General features: G+C 35.4%; 1 protein-coding gene across 1 annotated transcript in view; it reads left to right on the forward strand.

Annotated features, from left to right (window-relative positions):
* The first annotated feature begins 1422 nt into the window (after nucleotides 1–1422).
* LOC123546302 (pentatricopeptide repeat domain-containing protein 3, mitochondrial-like) overlaps nucleotides 1423–15519 on the forward strand; it is a 65184-nt gene continuing 51087 nt past the window's right edge. Inside the window, exons 1-8 of the mRNA XM_053551725.1 lie at nucleotides 1423–1541; nucleotides 4251–4437; nucleotides 6328–6396; nucleotides 7864–7968; nucleotides 8651–8774; nucleotides 9588–9735; nucleotides 11716–11800; nucleotides 12686–12743. Coding sequence (XP_053407700.1) covers nucleotides 1486–1541; nucleotides 4251–4437; nucleotides 6328–6396; nucleotides 7864–7968; nucleotides 8651–8774; nucleotides 9588–9735; nucleotides 11716–11800; nucleotides 12686–12743 — 832 coding nt within the window. The 5' untranslated portion in view covers nucleotides 1423–1485. The remainder of the gene's footprint in view (nucleotides 1542–4250; nucleotides 4438–6327; nucleotides 6397–7863; nucleotides 7969–8650; nucleotides 8775–9587; nucleotides 9736–11715; nucleotides 11801–12685; nucleotides 12744–15519) is intronic.

Raw genomic sequence — 15519 nt, forward strand, 5'->3', positions numbered from 1 at the left:
TGAGACATTCACTGGTTCCTTTACTGGATTATAAAGTTTTTGACAATTATCATTTAGCATTTTTCATTAAATATTTGAAATTTAGCATTTGGTGGTAAGTTTGTTTGTTTTGGGTACGCTGTTTTTAACAGTACAGCATATAGCATTAGATACTTGGCATAAAGCATTAAGTTTGTTTGTTTTGGGTTTAACGCTGTTTTTAACAGTATTTGAGTTTTGTAATGGCAGGCAGTTAACCTAACCAGTGTTCTCAGATTCTGTACCAGAACAAACCTGTTCTCTGCAAGTAACTGCCAACTTGCCTGCATGAATCAGAGGTGAAGGATGAATGATATCAGAAACTGTTTTTCATCAAATCATCCCAGAGAACACAATTATATCCTGCCCAGGGATCAAACTCGCAACCCCAAGATCCGCTCTCCCTATGAGGCTAAGCAGACGGGCTTTAAGCATTTAGCATTTGCAATTAGCATACTGAGGAAGGCCAGAACACCATGTTTATTAACCGACATTGCTAAATTAATGAATATATTTAATGAAAAATGCTATTTGCCAGACAACTTGTCAAACATTGACTATCAAATAATAAATGCAAATTGCAAAATGGAAAACAATAACTGTCAAAGTGTTATTGATAAGTGCCTATTCAAATAAAGAGCTGAAACTGTTTATCTTAACATTTATGTGTAAACAGTTTCAGTCTCCTGTTCACATTATAAACTGGTAGCACTTGTTATTGCTTCAGATCAGTTTATTAGAACAGTATATGTTTTTAAATAGTTATAAGTTATATTCATTAGTTTCATAGTAAGGGAGATACAGCTCTTTAATGAATTTGATGATTTAATAGTATTAAAATATCATTTGGCAATTGACATATAGCATTTAGCTTTATAAACTTATGACGTACTTCAAGCATTTAGTATGTATTATATTAACGTTTTAAAAGTATTGACATTTACCATTTGACAAGTTTTAAATTAAACGATTAAAAAGAAGAGGTTTAATAAAAAGAATGGCTATAAACATGCAATTATGATATGTAATGATAGTTGATTTATGGTGAATTAGCCTTTGTAGATAATTATGACAGATGGTCATTTTTTATGCATTAAAATGGCAAAGTTACAGTATGTAGCAGAAGCTATTTTGATAAATGATAAATTTAAACATTTTAATATTTTCAGTTTTCAAAACAATGATTTTAACAACACGAATCTATGTTGCTGAATATGTTGATTAAGTATGTGCTAAAAGTCTATTGATATACTTCTCTGATCTTAAAGACTGCTGGCAGCACCTACCATTATCAGAGATCAATCAAGTATAACAATAGAACACTTAACACCTACTCAATCAATATAATAAACAGGAGGTGAAACAGCTAGGGGTGAAAAAAAAACTGGAGGTGAAAAGTCAAGGGGAAAAATACATTCTAACGACGACCTCAGCTCTACAGTGTGTATTCGTTAGAAGTTTAGAAAAATGGCAGCCTCCATAAGAATGCGGACTTCGTTATTAAAAAATCTTTATTTACCAAGGTGAGAAAAGGAAATAGTTTAAGCTGAGGAATGTTTAAATGGGAGATAACTTTTATGTTTTAATGAGATCAATGTAAAATGCGATCAACTGCTGCATTTCAATGTATGAACTCTGTACCTAAAAAAGCCATTTATTTAGGAAATAAAATGATAGCTGCATAGACTTTTAAAGTTTTGAAGCAGCTAGGTCGGATATTAAGACCAGTCCGTTGACGATAAAATAAATTAAAGAATTCTGTCAATTTTATATGTTTTAGCTTACATGACTGTAGTTCAATAGCAGTAGTTAACTGCACCCCGTGCACTTCATAACTATGTAATGAATACACTAGAGTCTCAGTAGTCAGTATAGCATACAAAACACTTGTACGGCCTCAGCTGGAGTACAGTTCCACTGTGGTCCCCACGCCGTACTTCTAGTGTAGACAACATGCTGACCTCCCTAAATTGGCGATGCCTTGCACTACGTCGCATTGACCAGCGCCTGGTTATGTTCTATAACATCTTGCATAACCAGGTCGCCATCCCACTACTGGACTACCTAACTCCCAATACTAGATCTTCCAGAACCAGAACCTCTCATTCCCAGGCATTCGTTCAAATATCAGTTTCACCCTCATCCAACTATCACAAATTTTCATTCCTCCCTCGTACAGTATATCACTGGAATGCCTTACCTTCAGGGGTTGTCAACTCGTCTTGGCCAGTGTTCAGTCAGGCTGTAAGCCAGATTGAGCACCTCTCACCTTAAATACAGCTGCCCTGTTTTAACCTGTTTTAACCCTTTTCCTTCTTGCTTTTTACCACTACTTTTACCTCTTTAACATTCTTGCTAGTTGACGCGCAAAGTCTAGGTCCCCAGCAGGGGTTTGACTAAAGGGTAGGGTAGGGGGGTAGGGTAGGGTCAAAAGGAAATGACATCTGACAGCATGATCGATCAGTGCTGATGTTCCCAGGCACTTCAGAAACATTTAATGAATATACTAGAGTCTCAGTATTCTCCATATCGACATTATAGGATAAATCCCGTTTTCCGGTATTAGCCACCAATAAACGCAAGTTCCCAGTTTTACGGTGAGGCGGGTATCGGCCTTTACGCTATATAGCCGCTAAGTGGTAGTTTTTAGGACTATCCTTTTTTCAAGGTTTAAACAAAGAAAATGAATAGAAAAGTATTGCAGATTATCATAAAACATTGTTATAATTAAGACGTAGCAAAAGTATTCTCCAAGTTTACTTTATTTTTTAAATTTTATCTTTTATTCTACACTGCTGCTTCCGTGGCTGGATACCGATGGTGTGAAATTATTCGCATTTTTCAAGGTTAACAAATTATTTTTGCAAAGATTTTGTTGCCGAGGTCGTAAAATAGTAATACGTATTTTCATTGTGAGAAAGTAAGAACTTTCCTAAATCCTTATCTTCTGGCAAAAATAATTGCTAATATTGTACACGGTCTTTATAGTGGTTAATCACACCAGCCCCCTATTTACGGAAATACCGGAGGACGGGATTTATCCTATAATGTTGATATTGTCAATACAGGTACGAGATGGGCAAAATATTTCCCAATAATAATATTTCTTCAAACTTTGGACATTCATCTAAAAAACAAAGATATGCAAAAAAGTCAGTGGTTACCAGTATTGAAAAAGAGTTATAATTCTGCCTTTGAAAATAATTTAAATGGCATTTTGAAGGGTTGTGCGGGAAATGACTTTGTGATGTATGCAAACAACTATAGCCAACCAAGATTTGTGAATTCTGGAATATTCTGCATTTGTTGTCATTAGATTTCATTGAAATTTGAAATGGCATAGGTTTATTTATAGTTTTATGGAAAGAAAGCATTAGTACCTTAAAATGGCATCCCCATATGCATAATTGGTCCCAGAATATGCGTGTGGAATCTCTGGACGCAAATTTCTGCAGTGGGATGCAAACTTCAACTCTGTAATTAATTGTTTACAAACACCTGCAAATACACAAGGTTTGACTCTGAACAAAAAATATTAGTGGGCGGAGTTACTCACTTGTCATTGATTGCTGTGTATAGCCAATCAGCGTTGTCTATTTGGAGAACACCGTGAGACATGACTGCATGTGTATTACTTATGCAATTATATGTGATTGTCTGTGTGTTTGCATAGATGACAATGATCACTGATTGAAAACTGATAGTTTATGAAGTGTTTGAAGTAATTTCGATTGTTTTCTGACATACTAATTACGTGGCAAAATTAAACAACCTTTTAGAAAAAGTTAAAATTAGTCTTATTTATACTTATAATTTGTCAAGTAATTTCATGATGCTGTTGATGTGGTCTTACCTTGATTATTTCTTTGCAAAATTTCAGTTAGTTTCAGATTTTCTTACAATGCCAGATCAGCAAACATTGTTTGGTATAGGGGTAAAAAGTTCTAAATAAAAATGATGCAAGTGAATCCTCAGACACTGTGATCGATAGTGACATGCAAAAATGAGATGAAATGTACTGTGCCTTATTGTTTTCCAGAAAATAGCAAATGTTTAAATGCAATGTTGATAATAAGAAAATAAAAGTTTTACATTTCACCTATTCTGTCTTTACCAGAGTAATTGTTTAGGTGAAGTATTTTCACAAAATGTCTCTTAACTTGTCTGTGAGTCCCAGGACTGCAACTTAAAATTGCTAGTGAGAACCCTCTATCTGTGATTTTTTGTTTCAGGACCACCTGTATTTTGTGTAGACAGTGTCAAAGTACAACTGCCTCTTCAGCTACAGTCGATTCTCAAGGGAAACCACCCAGCCATGTAGATGGTACAGATATACCTAGAGGACAGATTAATATTCCCAAGAAGAAAAAACGAGATTCACTATCAATATTAAAAGCTTTAGCCTCAACTGTTGGAAAGGTAATTTGAGCCGCACCATGAGAAAACCAACATAGTGCATTTGCAACCAGCATGGATCCAGACCATTCTGCACATCCGCTCAGTCTGGTCAAGATCCATGCTGGTAGCTTTCAAAGCCTATTGCAGTTAGAGAAACGGTTAGCGAACAGCATTGATCCTGACCAGACTGCGCAGATGCATGCTAGTTGCAAATGCCTATGTGCTTCTCATGGGTTTGGCATGTTTTAGCTCACCAGGCAAGCATGTGAGCTTGTGACGCTCGTGTCTGTCAGGTGTGTGTCATCAACTTTTAATAACTTTCCAAACTACTGGCAGATTTCCCAATTCACGGTGACTGGTGGTCCTTCAATTATTCAATTATTGCAGCTTGGTTACCATGGCAACGAAAGGAAAAACTTTAAAATCTTCTTGTCCAAACGCAAGACTTAGAGCTTGATATTGCATGTGAATCTATGGTCCTCTTAATTGTTCAATTGTGCCTGGGTGAAAAGAGGCCCGCCGGTTCACAAGTTACATACTATGTAGGAAAAACTTAAAATCTTCTTGTCTAAACAAAGACTAGACCTTGATATTTGATATGTAGCATTGCCTTGTGGTCCTCTACCAAAATTGTTCAAATTATTACCCTGGGGTGAAAGAGGCCCCGCATCGGGGGTCCTCGAGTTTTACATAGACTTATATAGGAAAAAACTTTAAAAATCTTCTTGTCTGAAACTACAAGACTTAGGCCTTTGATATTTTTTATGTAGCATTGCCTTGTGGTCCTCTATGAAATTGTGCTCCTGGGGTGAAAAGTGGCCCCTCATCAAGGGTCCCAAGTTTTACAAAGACTTATATAGGAGAAAATTTTAAAAATCTTCTTGTCTGAAACTGCAAGGCCTAGGCTTTTAATATTTGGTGTGTTGCATTGCCTTGTGGTTCTCTACCAAAATTGTTCAAAGTATTACCCTGGGGAGAAAAGAGGCCCTACCCCGGGGGTCCCAAGTTTAACATAGACTTATGTAGGGAAAAAAATAAAAGTCTTTTTGTATGGAAGATCAAGGCCTAGGCTTTTGATATTTGGTATGTATCATTGCCTAGTGGACCTCTAACAGGATTGTTCAAATTATGCCCCTGGGGTGAAAAGAGGCCCTGCCCTGGTGGTCACTTGTTATATGAGTTATATAGGAAAAAATACTTCAAAAATTATCAGATCATATTTCCTGGACTGTTTAAATATATTTATCTGTTGTATCCAAATGCTTACGTGTCACCTAGTCCTTACTGTAACCTTGACCTACTGACCTACTTTCTTGTTTTTTGAGATACAACCTTGACATTTGGATGACATGTACAGTTTTGCATACCGATCTTAAAATTGACTTTCAGTTACCATGAATGTGACCTACTGACCTACTTTCTAATATTTTAGCATCAGTTTGCCATTTTTAAAGCTTTAGCTAGGAAATTTGTTCAAGCAAACAACTCTACTCAGGTGAGCGATATAGGGCCATCATGGCCCTCTTGTTAACATAATATTCAGTTTTTCTACTTTTAAAGAATAACGCTTTATAATTAAGAGCTTTTCTTCCCTCAGAAAATGTGACTGTATAAAGATCGCATTCTGCTAAATGTATAATTTTTTTCCCTGTTCCGAGTTCAAATTCTCAAATGATAAAGTTAACATTTTAAGACTCTGTTTCTATTAAAGTGAGAAAAAGCTCTGTGTACTTAGATCTTAAACATGGAACTGTACATACAGAGTTTTGGGTCAAAATATCATGAAATAAATTATGATACACAGCCCTTGTAAAGAAATGTTATTTAGGTTTGTATGAATATGGAAGACCTCTTGTTGTGATAAGAAAATTGCAGACTCATTACATTTTTGTTTGTTTGTTTGTCTTTCAGGATCCAACCGGCCCAAGTTATCAGTTTATGGATGATCCTAAGCTAATTCCTGATGACAGAAATCAAAAGGTTTGTGTTTGAATACTGGGACCAACAGCAAAGCCAGTAATACTGGGACTCCTCGTGTGACCAAACCTTCTTTTTACAAATATATCCGAGCTATTGTGATCATTCACCGTCTGTCATCTTGTCCGTTCTTCATTTGTCCTTCAGTTGTGTGTCCATGCACATGTTTCTTTAGATGACATCACCCCTGAAACTACTGGTAAGAATTGTATCAAACTAAGTCTTTAGCAGCCTGGCAAGTCTTCTATAAAGTTTGAATATTTCAGCTTGGCCTCTTTTAGGGGCTGCCAGAACTAAAAATAGAAACACATTGAAATGAAGTTTTCTCATGAACTGCTTGATGTTGCTCATTAAACTTGATCTGTGGCATCATATAAGGTCCTCTCCCATTGTTGTTTAAATAGTGGTGCTTAGATACTTTTTATGGACCGCTAGAGTTAAAAATATAACACCTTTTAAACAGCTTCCTTTCTTGAAACAGCTTGATGGATCTGTATCAAATTTGAACTGTAGCATTATTATAAGGACCTCTTCCAATTTTATTAAAACGGGAGAGCTTAACAACTTCATCTCATGAATGGCTTGATGAATCTTCTGTAGCATCATTGTCATGTCTTTTTCTAAAATTATTCAGATGTGAGCACCTGGTCCCCTAGTCCACTAGAGGTAAATGTTGAAATACCTTTTAACAACCTCTTATCATGAACCGTTGGATGCAGATAACCACTATAAAGAGACCTTCTAAAACATCGTCAGTCTGCTCCAGTTGTCTGTATTTTTTTTCCGACCTAAGAAGCATAATTATAGTGTTTGACCTGTTTGTCCTCTGTCACACTAATTTATATAATCAACTTCTACTGCCTGTGGAACTTTTGACACCTGGAGTATAGCATATTATGGTCCTCTTCCAAAGTTGCACACTCTTTAGGCTGTTTCAACTCTGAAACTCAGATGAACAATCTAGGGCCATTGTGGCCCTGTTGTTTTAACATGACATCAATAATTCTATCTGATCAATCAGAGAGCTAGATTCCACTTTGGTAAAACTTAAGTATTTTTGCAATGAACATGTAGTGACTTTAGAAATAAATATCAGACTATTTCAGAAATAGAATTTTATGTTTTTACCACACATGTCCTAGAGGATGCTACAAACTAAGAAACTTCAAAGTGTCACTTGAATATTATGTGATTTAATGCTTTGGTTTCTATATAAAGTGTGAGATTTTACACAGAGAGTCTATGATAAAGTCCGAGTAAAGTGCAATCATTACTAAAGTGAAACTGGTATCATTCCTCAATGTTTCGGACATGTAAAAATTATGAAGGCAATGATATACTTCTGACCTGCCATAGTCGCCATACAATAAATCAAGAACTTAAATTGCTGCATGGATTAGATATTATATCCTTTCCATGTATCTTACATGGTTTCCTTGTGGAGTATATCTTTTGTTAATTGTTTTGCAGAAATTATGCCTGTTAAGCAAAGCATCAGGAAAGAGAGCAGCACGATTTATGGTGAACGAGTACAGGAACACTTTTGACCATGATGCTGCTAAACCCCATGTGAAGGTCAGTAATTATTTGAAAAATCTATACTGTGAGGTCCATAGAATCTTGAGGTGTTGGTGAAAATGGCTACATCGTGGGGGCTTACCTGTAAACTTGTTGAAGTTTAACCTTTAGCCTGCTGTTGGCGAGTGGTTTTGCCTTTGCGACCAGTGCAGACCAAGATCATCCGTGCAGGCTGATCATGGTCTGTACTGTTAGCTATTCAGTCAGTAAATCTTCAGTGAAAATCCTTTTGTATGGAACAGTCTGTTTTAGAAATTTAGCTGGGTAAAGGTTGAAGATAAAATAGTAGGAATTTTCTATGTTCGCTGGGAATAAATGTTATGGATTGATACAACTATGAAAATTAGTCCACTTCGAGTAACAATAATTTCACAGTAAGTGCTGTAAAATGGTTATATTATATAGTTTAAGCATCTTTATATGCTTATAGATATGAATAGCAGTACTTGCAAAAAGATACCACTGTGTCAGGCCTTAAAAAAATTTCCTGACGCTAGCTTCACATCTCACATAAATGGGAAAATGAAAGCTGTATGCCAAATTTTCTGCAGTACTTGTGAAAACACACCACTGTTTCAGGCCTCAAAAATTTTTTCTTTGGATTGGTTTGCCTGACCTTAGCTTCACATCTCACATAAATGGGATAATGAAAGCTGTATGTGAGACGTTCTATTTTCAGGCCTTCCAGCCAGATATTACAGACTATCAGCATACAGATGCCAGTCCAGAGGCCCTGGAAGAGAGAATATCTCGGAGGGAAGTGAATGATGCTATTGAAGTTTATAACAGAATGGCTGAGGAAGGTATTCACTGATTACAATACAAATGTTTCAGTGAATAATTACACATTACAAAAGCAATACCAGACAACAGTACTTTTTGCTTCCTACATCAGCTGAGCTTTCCGATTTTTTGGATGTCCATACCTCCAGTCATTCACTGCATCAGTGATCACTATATTTGCAAAGAACACCAAAATTTCACAAGAATATTCCTGGGGTTATCCTCATTGAGATTCTTCTAAATCTAGGTCATCTATGCAGAAGTTGGGTTGCCATGTAAAAATAAAGGTCTTAAAAATCTTTTTGAAATGCAGACAGCATTTGTTTGGTGACCCTGTTCTAAATTCCTTCAAGTTGTCTTGATTTGTCAAAAAATATGCCAACCATCATGAAACCGTAAGAATATAATTTTCATGTCCGATTCTTATTTTTGGGAGCTATGGTGTTTTCTTGGACTTTCAAAATATTACGTCTACCTCAAAACATTGTGTACTTAACTCCTACCGTTTCTGTCAAATTCAAATGAAACTTGGTAACACATCATCAACATGAAGCAGACATGTGCCTATTGTCAGGACTTTCTGATTATTATTCCTGGAGTTACAGCTCTGTTATGGACTTTATTTATTATAATAATTCTGTCAAACATTTTCAGAGTGCATGTTCCAATGTTGATATCATTCTTGTTTTCAGAAAGTTGGTGGTTGGGAAATATTAGAAGAATGACCTGTTATTGACTCTAGAAGGAACTGAAAATAAAATCTTTAGATAAAGGAAAGTCGTAAGCTTTGAATATAATGGTCGTTACTATATAAATATATATTTTTATTCTAGGCATTGAAGTGAGTCCTCAGCTACAACTGTCATTTTTGGAACTTCTTTGTGTGTTTAGTTGTAAAGACCAAGCACCTGCCCTCATGTTGGAGGAAAGAGTTATTGATGACATTGAATTTGCAGAAGATGTACATCAGAATAAGATAGGGTAAGATGCCATAGTAACCAGAATCAGTATAAATAAAGGTTATTAGATTTGTTTATGAAAAGTATGTAATATTGTAATTGAATGCATTGTAAAAAAATATTGACAAAATATTTTGTCACGAAAGGCCTTTTTGTTACTTTTATATCTGTATCAAGAATTGAATATTTTTATTAACTCATTGACTAGGATAGAAAACTACATGACTACATTTTGCCTAACAGACACACATTTTTGTCAGTTAAAATTTTAAATCTCTGATTTGTGATAAATTTGATTTTTTTTATATTCATAAAACTGTACACATTTGTGAGATTTATAATCTGCAATGATTTAAGGTAGCTCTGCATGTTTGATTAATGGAACTAATGGTATACTGCCATTTGTCTTGATAATGTAAATAAAGCCAGGACTTGGAAAATGGAAATGAAAATCATTTTATTAATTAATTGCAACCTGTAAGTAAATATATTAAAACTGCAATGTTACTTAAGAAATAATATATCTGACGTGATTTGTTGTTGAATTAATCATTGTTTGGAGTTCAGACACGAGGAATTATATCACGAGGGAGCAGCGTGAGTAATGTAATGATAAGCATCTGAACGACAATGATTTTATTCAAGAGCAAATCACTAAATGAGATATATTATTTCGATTCTAACACGTTTCCAAGGATTTTTAAGTACATCCCTGAGGGTGTCCATAAAATATTTTGCTCTTTTTTGCTGGTTTATTTTCCAGTACGCCGCTATGCCGTTCGATGCTACATGACATGATAATTGTGACGTCAGAAAAATGAATTGTAGAATAACACACAATTTTCAGCCTTCTTTTCTTAATAGGAAAATGAATCCGGTGCTGTTAGAATATCTTTCTAAAGATAAAATATAATATTAAAATGTTTGACACATTAAATAATACCAAATAATGTCTTAAAATTGGCATGCAATGTGTGGATCTCTTTAGTAATGGGCAGATATCAAAAAAACAACCAGACAGACTTATACATTTTATTTCACCGTAGACCATACATTTATTAACAACTGTGAGAAGTTTTATTAAAAGCTGCATTGTAGAAAATTTTCTGTTCCATAAAATGTTATCAAAATTCCCATAGACTCCCATTATGAAAACTTGGGTGACATCCAATCAAATCTGTCTAGAAAAAAATCAAGCACATTGCCCTATCTTTTTTATTTGCCGAATTTTGGTCGATTTTTTGTGTGTGAAAATGTGCAAAACTACCTTAAGCAAAGATGATTGTAGAAACTTTTTATGTAACTGTGCCGAACTACCTTTAGCAGAGATGATTTAATGTTGAATTTCCACAGGTTACTCATGAAATGATGTGGTGAGTAACTTGCAAGGAAATAATTAGTTTATTTTAAACATATAGGCACTCTTCTAGATCAACTTCCAGCTGTAATTAAACTGAAGGACTAGGAATAGGTGACCCCTACTTCAAATACAACTTTTCATTTAGTAACGCTGACTTATACTGCAATGTTCCATGGTCTCTAAACTCTAGCATCTGATTGGCTGTTTCTGAGTGCATTTTTGAAAGTGACCAATGGCAAGGCAACATTCTTAGGCTGGTTTCCAGTATCAGTTTTATAACCTCAGATCTAGTACTGGCTTTGCAATGAAATTGATTCATGACTGAATTAATAAAGGTTTGAGCTTTCTCCATGAAATTAGCTCAAATATATTAGTAAAACCTTAACCGTTAGCCTGCTGGCGGCAAACGATTCTGCCTTTGCGACCAGTACAGACAAAGATCAGCCTGCACATCCATGCAGTCTGATCATGGTCTGCACTGTTCGCTATTTAGTCAGTAAATTTTCATTAAACACCCCTTTGAATAATAAATGGTTCTGCCCAAATTAAATGATGGACGAGTCCATTTTAGAAATTTAGCAGGCTAAAGGTTAATAGGATACTAAGATTAGAATGACATGATCTGTTTCATGTATATTACAGTATGGATCTAGCAGATGATATATTTCAAACACTCCCGGATAAGACAGCAGATGCCTATAACTGGATAGTAAGGGGACTTTTAAAGGTAGGTAATCAGACCATTTTTGTGGACTATAGGATTGGGCTTTTCCATCTGTCATCCTGTCTGTCCAGACTTTTGTGCTGGTCAATACGTTAAGGTATTTTTATATTACTTTGTACAATTGTTCCCCTCACTGGGATGACCTGTTATGCGCAACACCCTGACTCCTACATTAAAGGTCAAGGTAGCGCTAGGAGATAAAAAATTAATGTCCTCTCCAAAACTGTTCCATCTATCTTTACCTTGCTAAATTTCTAAAATGGACTGGTCCATTATTTAATTTAGGCAGCACTTCTAATTATTATTGTTTGAAGGGGTGTTCACTAAAAATGTGTTGACTGAATAGCAAACAATGCAGACCATGATCAGCCTGCATGGATATGCATTTTCAGATCCAAACATTTTGCATTATAACATACTGCATATGTAGCATAGTATTGTACATACATAACTGATAGATTACAGATCATCCGGTCATACTGCAGTTGAGATAATTATCAGGCAATACTTCATTCACTTGTTGATGACTCTTCTTGACCATGTGACTGAAAATGTGTCATCCATCAAGAACTAGTGTGTGCTTGAACCAATAGAAGTTAATTGTCAAACGATTATACCCTGTGGTATGAAGATGACACCTAGGGTTTTCTTGTTCACTAGGTCAAAGGTCAAGATCATAGTGCTCTTCAGTCTGCAAGTTTTGTAAACATTAACCTATTTCAGGATAACTTTGTGTATGAAATGACAATTTTAAGGCTCGATTAAGATATTTGTTCACTGAAAACTTCGAGCATGACAACATCATGTTAAGCCTAATTTCAAGCTTTACCATTACAGCTTACTTACTTGGTTGTTCCTAATTTACATCACTGCTTTGTTAACTTCCAGGTTGGCAATTCCAAAGGTTTACTGTACTACAAAGAGATGAAGGATTCTAATCTCCCAGGTACTTATTCTCATTTTCTGACCTTTTTATCTTATCCATTTTTTCTGTAGAAAGAACTCCAGGCTACCAGTTCAGTTGATCAAGCCTGGGTAGGGCATACTGAGGTGTTCATCCTGCCAAGAATCAATGGTAATTCATGCGTTAATCAAGCCAGAATCAGGCATATGGAAATGTATATCATTAATCAATAATCAGTTGCAGTTTGCACGAAAAATTTTATAGCATAGCTATTTTATTAGCTCATCCGATTCTTTAGAAAAAAATTAATGATGAGTTATTGTCATCACTTGATCGGCGTCTGCGTTGCCTGGTTAAGTTTTATGTTTAGGTCAGCTTTTCTCCTAAACTATCAAAGCTATTGCTTTGAAACTTGGAATACTTGTTCACTCTGTACAGCAAGAAACATAACTCCGTCCTGCTTTTTGCAAGAATTATGGCCCCTTTTGAACTTACTAATAGAAAATATCAGATTTCTTGGTTAAGTTTTATGTTTAGGTCAATTTTTCTCTTAAACTGTCAAAGCTATTGCTTTAAGACTTGCAACACTTGTTTACCATTAAAAGCTGACTCTGTACAGCAAGAAACATAACTCCATCCTGCTTTTGGAAGAATTATGGCCCCTTATGGACTTAGAAAATCAGATTTCTTGGTTTAGTTTTGTGTTTAGGTCAGCTTTTCTCCTAAACTGTCAAAGCTATTGCTTTAAGACTTGCAACACTTGTTTACCATCAAAAGCTGACTCTGTACAGCAAGAAACATAACTCCATCCTGCTTTTTGCAAGAATTATGGCCCTTTTGGACTTAGAAAATATCAGATTTCTTGGTTAAGTAAAGCTATTGCTTTAAAACTTGGAGCAGTTATTCACCATTAAAAGCTGACTCTGCGCTGCAAGTTCTGTAAGTCTACATTGCTTTTTTGCAAGAATTATGGCCCCTTTCGGACTTAGAAAATCATGGGTATGACAATACAGTTGAATCCACTTAATACGAACTCGCTTGATACGAATTTTTGGATTAAATGAACAAAGTCCGAATTCCCCGGCCGTGTCCTTCTATTTCCTTTGTAAAATTATTTCGGTAATAGCGAACTCGCTTGATACGAATAATCAGTAGATACGAACACATTTTGGAAGTCCCAATAAGCTTAAATATTATACATTTCCATCTTTTGATACGAATTAATTTCAGAAGTTGGGGCCGTTCTAAAATGTGTTGAAAATAATAATATGGCCAAGCTTGTGCCGCGTGATAATTGGACAATGGAGTAGTTCACACTTATTCACAAACAAACACTCGGTCCTTTGTGTATCATGTCAGTATAAAATAATTTAAAATAATTTAATCAATTAACAGGTCAAGATTTAAAGAGGTGTAAATAATTTTAAACACATTATTGACGTTCTAGTGTCGATACAGGTAGGCTGTGTCTTACAAAATATACAAACTTTTATACATCTTAGAATGCTTGTTATATAGTACAAGCTTCAATGTTCGCGGTGAATATAATTTGGCGCTCTTGACCTTGACCGCACATTAAAATTTAAATTAATACAGTTTTACCTGTTTAAGTATGACTTTTCTTGAGTAATTTCAATGTTATCTGAATGAATTAGCTTAATCAGTTTAAAACTATTAACTACTTTCATGTATGATAATATTGGAATCTATTCACCGATGATACCGGTGATATTGCCCAAATTGCTCAGACAAATTATCTGGTCATACATTCATTAATACGAATTTCGTTTGATACCAACATATTTCTTAGGCCCGGATGAGTTTGTATAAAGCGAGTTTGACTGTATTTCTATTACTGGTATACAGAGACAAAAAAATCAGATGAGCGTCTGCACCCGCAAGGCGGTGCTCTTGTTAAAGATTAAATATAATATAAAAAAATTTGACAGATAAAATACCATTAATCCAAATAGTCACATATATGGTCAAATATCTTTAAAATAAGCTCACAGACTTATTTATTATTATTTGACCATGTGATGAAAGATATTCCAAACTGGCCTTTGTACAACTGTGAGCAGAATAAAATCTGCATTGTAAGTGGATTTACCATCAAGTTGTGATTTTTCAGTAGACTTGCATGTAAATGAGAAGTTTTGCTTGAGGCCAGTATTTTTAGCTCACCTGTCACAAAGTGACAAGGTGAGCTTTTGTGATCGCGCGGTGTCCGTCGTACGTGCGTCCGTAAACTTTTGCTTGTGACCACTCTAGAGGTCACATTTTTCATGGGATCTTTATGAAAGTTGGTCAGAATGTTCATCTTGATGATATCTAGGTCAAGTTCGAAACTGGGTCACGTGCCATCAAAAACTAGGTCAGTAGGTCTAAAAATAGAAAAACCTTGTGACCTCTCTAGAGGCCACATATTTCACAAGATCTTCATGAAAATTGGTCAGAATGTTCACCTTGATGATATCTAGGTCAAGTTCGAAACTGGGTCACGTGGGGTCAAAAACTAGGTCAGTAGGTCTAAAAATAGAAAAACCTTGTGACCTCTCTAGAGGCCATATTATTCATGAGATCTTCATGAATATTGGTCAGAATGTTTATCTTGATGATATCTAGGTCAAGTTCGAAACTGGGTCACGTAGGGTCAAAAACTAGGTCATTAGGTCTAAAAATAGAAAAACCTTGTGACCTCTCTAGAGGCCATATTTCTCAATGCATCTTCATGAAAATTGATCAGGATGTTCATCTTGATGATATCTAGGTCAAGTTCGAAACTGGGTCACGTGGGGTTACAAAATAGGTCAGTAGA

Source organism: Mercenaria mercenaria, chromosome 9, assembly GCF_021730395.1.
Source record: "Mercenaria mercenaria strain notata chromosome 9, MADL_Memer_1, whole genome shotgun sequence".
In the NCBI taxonomy this organism is placed as follows: Eukaryota; Metazoa; Mollusca; class Bivalvia; order Venerida; family Veneridae; genus Mercenaria; species Mercenaria mercenaria.